The sequence below is a fragment of the Hyalella azteca genome, unplaced genomic scaffold (genome assembly GCF_000764305.2).
Source record: "Hyalella azteca isolate HAZT.00-mixed unplaced genomic scaffold, Hazt_2.0.2 contig17323, whole genome shotgun sequence".
In the NCBI taxonomy this organism is placed as follows: domain Eukaryota; kingdom Metazoa; phylum Arthropoda; class Malacostraca; order Amphipoda; family Hyalellidae; genus Hyalella; species Hyalella azteca.
In genome coordinates, this window is record NW_025947110.1 from 1 (window position 1) to 8309 (window position 8309).

General features: G+C 39.8%; 1 protein-coding gene across 1 annotated transcript; it reads right to left on the minus strand.

Annotated features, from left to right (window-relative positions):
• Positions 1-2220: 2220 nt before the first annotated feature.
• LOC108683116 lies at positions 2221-6794 on the minus strand (the record flags this gene model as incomplete). Its single annotated transcript, XM_018172404.1, is given in 4 exon segments — positions 2221-2348; positions 3057-3152; positions 4006-4157; positions 4462-6794. Coding segments are annotated over 4 exon segments (2505 nt in total), but the record flags the coding sequence as incomplete, so codon positions are not given.
• Positions 6795-8309: the final 1515 nt, after the last annotated feature.

Sequence of the window (8309 nt, forward strand, 5' to 3'; positions counted from 1 at the left end):
TATATTATTATGATTCTATTCATTATTATTGTAAAAAATCATATTATCATTATATTATTTATTATTATTGTAATGAAGTGTTTTATTATTATCATATTATTATTGCTGTATTACCCTTGCTAATTAACATATAGTTTTATTGATCCTCAATCATGACTTTTCAGCACTAAGTGTGAGAGACTAACTTTAACAATAACAATTATATGCTCAAAACTTTATTCCAATCTTGTATTTATGTATTTATTTAACCCTGTATACTATACATACCCTGTATAGTAAATTAAATTCGCTCATACTATACTTAATACTCATACTATACATATAGGGTTCGTACCAGTTTTTAGAAAAAAATTCCATAACTTTTCCATGACTCATGACCATCAATATTATTTTCCAAGACTCGTATACGAACTGTTTAGCATGACTGAAAGACTAACCGTGCAAATTCTATCATCTACTAAAGTTGATAAATAGCAAATGTATAAATGCATATCTATATATGCATATATATAGTCACGATAAGCTTATATTCATAACAACAAGTTATGAAATTTACACTTTAAAGGCATGGTGATGTACCACAAGTCATGAAATTTACACTTTAAAGGCATGGTGATGTAGAAATTGCACGTTGAACATGGAACGCTGCCACTGCAGGCCAGAAAGTTGTCCAATGCAACTGAGCTCGCTGACCGAACTCACGTGATTGGTTCTCCAATTATATACGTGGCCGAAGGTTACAAGATTGGAGAACCAATCAGAACGCAGGAAACGAGAGACTGCACAAACAGTAAACACATGCAGCACAAAAAACACTTATTTTTTTCTTATTTTATTTGCAAATTCCATGATTTTCCATGACCTGAAATGAAATTCAATGACTTTCCAGGTTTTCCATGACCGGTACGAACCCTTTACATAATACGAAATTATTAATATCACCATTGATAATTGAATAATAATATAATTCTATACAATTATATTACTATGTTTGTGTATCTTATTAAATTTTTCATCAATTGTATTGATGATTCATTCTGAACAGTGACAAGGTCCCCCACCACCCCAAACTCCCCTCCACCCTCTTATACTTATGTCCCCCACCCTCTAAGTTAGGGGGCGGCCCCCCCTTTATAGCCCCCACCCTNTGATGTTGCTGAGGTCTAGCCAGGACAGGTCAGCCACCTTGCCATGACCCACCTTGAAGTTGATGTTGCTGAGGTCTAGCCAGGACAGGTCAGCCACCTTGCCATGACCCACCTTGAAGTTGATGTTGCTGAGGTCTAGCCAGGACAGGTCAGCCACCTTGCCATGACCCACCTTGAAGTTGATGTTGCTGAGGTCTAGCCAGGACAGGTCAGCCACCTTGCCATGACCCACCTTGAAGTTGATGTTGCTGAGGTCTAGCCAGGACAGGTCAGCCACCTTGCCATGACCCACCTTGAAGTTGATGTTGCTGAGGTCTAGCCAGGACAGGTCAGCCACCTTGCCATGACCCACCTTGAAGTTGATGTTGCTGAGGTCTAGCCAGGACAGGTCAGCCACCTTGCCATGACCCACCTTGAAGTTGATGTTGCTGAGGTCTAGCCAGGACAGGTCAGCCACCTTGCCATGACCCACCTTGAAGTTGATGTTGCTGAGGTCTAGCCAGGACAGGTCAGCCACCTTGCCATGACCCACCTTGAAGTGACCCACCTTGCCATGACCCACCTTGAAGTTGATGTTGCTGAGGTCTAGCCAGGACAGGTCAGCCACCTTGCCATGACCCACCTTGAAGTTGATGTTGCTGAGGTCTAGCCAGGACAGGTCAGCCACCTTGCCATGACCCACCTTGCCATGACCCACCTTGCAGTGACCCACCTTGCAGTGACCCACCTTGCCGTGACCCACCTTGCAGTGACCCACCTTGCAGTGACCCACCTTGCAGTGACCCACCTTGCCGTGACCCACCTTGCCGTGACCCACCTTGCAGTGACCCACCTTGCCATGACCCACCTTGCAGTGACCCACCCTGTCATGACCCACCTTGCCATGACCCACCTTGAAGTTGATGTTGCTCAGGTCTAGCCAGGACAGGTCAGCCACCTTGCCATGACCCACCCTGCCATGACCCACCTTGCCATGACCCACCCTGCAGTGACCCACCTTGCCATGACCCACCTTGAAGTTGATGTTGCTGAGGTCTAGCCAGGACAGGTCAGCCACCTTGCCATGACCCACCTTGAAGTTGATGTTGCTGAGGTCTAGCCAGGACAGGTCAGCGTGGCTGAGGTTGACGGCCTGGAACCTGAGGGGCGCTGACGGGGGCGTCGTCAGCAGCGCTGCCACCACGTCCTGCCGACTCAGCGCTGACGAATAATATATAGTTTATTAATAATTATATAGGTCAGGCATAATTATTATATAGATGAGGCTAAAGCAACAGGCTATTACATAGATGAAGCTATTATATAAAGGAGACTATTATATAGATGACGCTTAAACAACAATGTATCACTCTAAAGGCCAGTTTTCTTCAAAAATTTATTCACATTATTAAAAATTCTTTTATAAATATTTAAATTTATTCAAGTTTTCTTTACATTTATTCTATTTTAACTCACAAGTATCACATTTTTGTTTACATTTATTCTTTTGTTTACATTTATTCTTTTGTTGACATCTATTCTTTTGTTTACATTTATTCTTTTGTTTACATCTATTCTTTTGTTTACATCTATTCTTTTGTTGACATTTATTCTTTTGTTGACATTTATTCTTTTGTTTACATTTATTCTTTTGTTTACATTTACTCTTTTGTTTACATTTACTCTTTTGTTTACATTTATTCTCTTGTTTACATTTATTCTATTCTTATTCATAAGAGTTACATTTTTGTTGACATTTGTTGACATTTAATCTATTCTCACTAACAAGTATCACATTTTGTCAACATTTGTTCACATTTATTCTATTCTTCTTCACAAGTATCACATTTTTCTTGATATTTATTCTTTTGTTTACATTTATTCTATTCTTATTAATAAGAGTTGAATTTTTATTCACATTTCACGCACGTTTACTGGACGGGTCCTGCCGCATGTCAGCCACCAGGCGCTCGAGGTGCGGGATGACGCCCTCCAGCCCATAGAACCTCGCCTCCAGCAGCACCCCTGCCGGGGGGTTAAGTGGGTCATACCTAGCCTATTGGGTGAGTAGGTGGGTCATACTCTACCTATTGGGTGAGTAGGTGGTCATACCTAGCCTATTGTGTCATACCTAGCCTATTGGGTGAGTAGGTGGGTCATACTCTACCTATTGGGTGAGTAGGTGGTCATACCTAGCCTATTGTGTCATACCTAGCCTATTGGGTGAGTAGGTGGGTCATACTCTACCTATTGGGTGAGTAGGTGGTCATACCTAGCCTATTGTGTCATACCTAGCCTATTGGGTGAGTAGGTGGGTCATACTCTACCTATTGGGTGAGTAGGTGGGTNTCTGATAAGACTAATGACCAAGTCTCATTCAGATAAGACTAATGACTATAAATGACTATAAGTCTAGTTCAGAAATGTGAATGTGTTTCCAATAATGTTGAGTCCATGGCAGTAACAACTTATAAAATAATGATAAATTAATGAAAAATACAACAGAATTCATATTGTTGATCATAATTATTTTTATAGACTATAGACACTCCCCTACAACATCACTTGGATGATATTTCCCTTCTCAACTACAATATTTTTATAATGATATTTCCCTTCTTACTTATAATATTTGCACAATAACTTTTTAATAAAGTAACAACTCAACAGTAACTTTTTTTTGCGATTGTCAAATTTGTATATTTTTTCTTAGGACAGCTGTGAATATGGTATATTTGAACTTTTTTGTTAACATAAGAGTGTGAACTTTTAATTTTTTGATGCTAGTAAAAGTTTTTTAGGCAGCGTGTATGACCGATTTAAAGGTCGTGACCGTAGGTCACCACGCACCCCAATTCCAATTCCAACAAACTATCACCTTCAGGGTTGACGCCCGAGTCGAGCAGCAGCACCCCCGTGCGGAGGTAGTTCAGGAGGGGGGCAAAGTACCGGGGGGACCGGTCGATGATGTACCTCCCCTGGGGGTCCAGACTGGCGGGGGACAGGTGGGGGTGATGGCCCCCAAACATCCTTGTTACAAAATAAATGTGCTAAAATTAATTTATTAAAAAAAACTTTGAAGTCATAAAAATTTTTGGCTTATCTAGATCTAGAAGTTAGAAAATTTTCAACATAGCTATTGCCTGGGTATTTGAATTAAAAAGTATTTAAATTTAAGAAATTCTAGGGCATCTTTTAGGTAATTCTAGAGTAGAAAGCCTCATCAAAAATTTTGTGGCCTAGAAAATAATTTAATCTGATAATCCAAAGCATTTAAAGTATTGAAAATGTATAAAAAAAATATAAGTAAAACAAAATAAATAACCCAACTTACTTGGCCAGCATGGAGTCAGGTTCTTCAAGTATAAGAGTGGCCCGAGACGTTACAAAAACTTCACCACCGACGTTAAGCTGGATCCAGTCGTCCAGCTTTGACTGTGTCAGCCCCATAAGCTGGCTGTACCTGCGGGTGTCCAGGTCATAACTACCACGACCCGGTGGCTCGGATGCGGTGCTGCCGGATGCCTCATCCACTGAAGAATCCACCAACTTGCTGATTGCTTGAAGAGCTGGAAGTGCTGAGATGAGGGATTTGTCATGCTTCAGTTGAGATGAGAGATGCATTGAGTTGAAGTTATCTTTTAAAGTTTCAACTTCATTGACTTCATTTAAATCCAGGTTTTTTACATGGCCAGAAGATGATGATGTTGGGGGACCAGATTCTGCAGTCTTGTAGCTCAGTGAAACAGAGGAAGAGTGAGAGGCGGAACTGAAACCCTGTGATGCAGTGGACATGATGGATGTAGTGAATACATTTGACGGCTTGCATAGATTTTCAGAGCTGTCTTGAACCTTTGATTTGTTACCAGAGTTATAAAATGAATGAGGAGTTGAATAGCTATCACTTGAAGCCAGCTGCAACCCTGCGACATCTCTAGCGGCTTGAGTGGAATTGTCAATATCAAATGAACTTGGTTTAGTGACAAAAATGTTACTCAAGGTATTATGCAGGGGAGGAGGCAAATTAGTTCCGGTTGTAGGTTTGGAATTAAATACAGAGTCGTCACTAGACCTGCTCATTTCAGATCCAGACCGACCATTGTTCTCAATAATATCATCAAGTACAGCACGTGGCCTGGAAAAAAGTTCCTGAGGATTTCTTGACTCCAAAGACGATGCACCAACTCGGTGGCTCAGGATAGGAGACTGCGGCATGTGGCACTGAAGATGTGGCAACAAGGAAGACTGCTTTGGTTGTGAAGAATTGTTCTCCAAACTTTTGGCCACCTCTGCATTCACCTTTGGATAATCCTCAATAATATCAGTTGGCTTTGAGAACTTAGACCTCTGAGATTCCATGACAGAATTATTATTTTCTGGGATACTGAAGTCATCTTTCAACTTCATTCCCAATTCAGGGCTTTTACCTAACTTACCATCAGTGCTTATGCCACTGTTACTACCATTTTCACTGCATACAAATGACAAGTCAGTGAAAGTTGATGTATCAGACAAAAGTTGAAACTTTATCAACTTTTTAGCCATGCTGCAGAGTTCTTCATGTGTGTCATTGCTGGCACTCAACATCAGCAGGTCGGTCTGTGTTTGCGCATCGCAAGAAGGTTTACCAACACATACGAATGAATATTTTGATGCATTATTATATAATGAAGTGTTTCTTATAGCACTTACATTTCCTTCACATGCACACACTTGATTCAAGCTTGAAACTTTTCTACTGCATGTGTAATCTTGCATAGAAGCACTAGCATAAGAGGAAGACTTGTTTATACCCAAGGACAGTGAACCAACATCTGTCCCATTTATGGTTTGATATGCATGATCTTTCTTAGAATGGCAGACTGAACAGTTTTGGCAATACTGACTATTGTTACCAAGTAGTCCTGTAGGATACGAGTGCCTTTTCACACCACACGAGTTTGCTAAAGTTCCATCTTTCCTCCTTAGGACAGATTTTGTGCTATTAATATTGCTCTTGTATATGTCACTAAGGATGTCATTTTCAACATTTTCTTGATTAACATTCAAGTTGCTTTTTTCACCCAGAATCAGAGAGAGACTGCTAGCGTTCCCATTGCTAGCACAAGGCTGATTGAACCATTTATTTTTGCCAGTATTTTCATTACTGATGTCAATGTCACTAGGTTTGCTTACATCACATCCATGATATGAGAGTTTGTTGACGTAAACATGAGCAGGCTGGCAGACAACCGGCTGCACTACATCCTCCAGGGGCTGGATTGCCGGCTTGCCTTGCGAGTGTAAACAACACTGATGGTTGAGCACGACTGGTATATGTAGCAGACTCTGGCATGGGTTCAGCAGAGTGCAGTTAGTTCCGCTAGTTGTGTACAGTGTGTACACATTCTGTGAGGATGATGAAACTGATATGCTATTAGATGAGGTAGGCTGATCCGGCATGGTGGACTTGTCATTAGCCATCACAAATACAAATTTCAAATTGCTAGTACACTGTTCAGTCTTACGTGTCAAGTGTGACAGTAAATTTACAGTTTTACTGTTTAATTTTGTTCTACTGGAATAATTTCCTTTCAGAGAAAACAAATTTTAGCTTGTTACTTATCGGAAGAATTTGCCATATAATTCTGTCAATTTCTAAATATAAAACTATTTAGCACAAATCCCTGAAAATTAGAGATTGATTGTAGATTGCATGAATAAAAATGTTGGCTACTAGAAAAATTCCTTAATGAAGTGAAGTATTGAAATTTTTCATTATTGTATGAATTACATCTTCCCAAAAATATATCAGACTTTTGGTTAATTCTAGGAATGATTCTTTAGCATGCATCAAGAAAATTCTATTTTTGGCAAATTAGCCAAAATCTGATGAATTAGGCTATTTATAAAATTCAAATAGCAATGAGACACAGAAATCAGAATTGGCAACATAGTTAAAAATTTTCATTGTTCAAGAATCAAGATGTACCTACTATCATAAAAACAATTTTTTGAAAAATATTTCTTCAAAGTCGAAGAGCATGTTAAGCCTTTATATACACATTTTGGATTCCATACATTATCAAATTAATAGGTAGCTAATAAGCATCCAATTTTCATAACAGTTTGGTGCCAGAAAATTCTTCAAATGGTCACATCAAATGATCAAATGAGTGAATGACATTACAATATCCCACCAGGCTAGTCTGGAAAAGTCCTATTTTTGTCTGAAATATCGCGGCTCTAATATAATGCCAACTTTTCCAAAAGCTGAGGTGGCCAGTGCCTTGCTGAGAGCAAGGTCATTAGAGAGGAACCTACTTAAATCAACTTGACCAGATGCAGATTGACAGTCTCCACTATCCAGGAGTGAAATTGGCTCAATCAAAATGACACAGCTTTGCTGACTTGTTAGGTTTTCTACATTGTTTCTTTGTCTGGCTGTAATTACAGTGTCAGAGTCAGAGACATCATCAAGGGGGAGAGAGCTTAAGAATCCCTCAAAGTTGTGATTCTTGTGAATACCAGAATAAGTTTTAGTTGTAATGTTGGGCATCATGGGAAGAACATTTGATGAAGTATTACAGATTGGCTGGGCACCAACCACACCATGGCTAGTGTGGGGAGGCAGGTCCAGGTTACATCGAATTGCTGAGCCAGAAATTGTGGACAAGGTGTCAGTCATGTCGCCAAGATCGCCCTTTCAAGCTCAAAATTTCGCCATTGTCATTGTAGATCTGTCGCCAGAGCATCATTAGCCACTAAAGTTTGTCGCCAAAAAAAAAATCGATCAATAAGCCATAATTAGGCTTTTTTTGTCAACAGAACACAGTAACTAGTGAAACTACAGTCTACTATGATCGGGCTCGATAATTCATAATTGCACGGGTTACGGTGCGCCGGGAAAACTGCCATGATAAATGAGCTCAGTAAGATAGTTGTACCCCATTTAATTGGGTATTCCATTTTAAAAATATAAATTCAAAATATAATTAGGCCAATTCTATTTTACAACAAAGAAATTCCGAACTGACAAGGATTTATGGGTCGGTACAATGGAAGGAACCTGCGAATATAACTATTTTACGAGCAGTGAAATTTACGCACTGATGCTATAAGCGCCACTGTCCAAGTTGATTCATCCGCATTTGAACACTGCTCGACTCCGTTCATTAATCGAACTAACTAAATTCATATCGT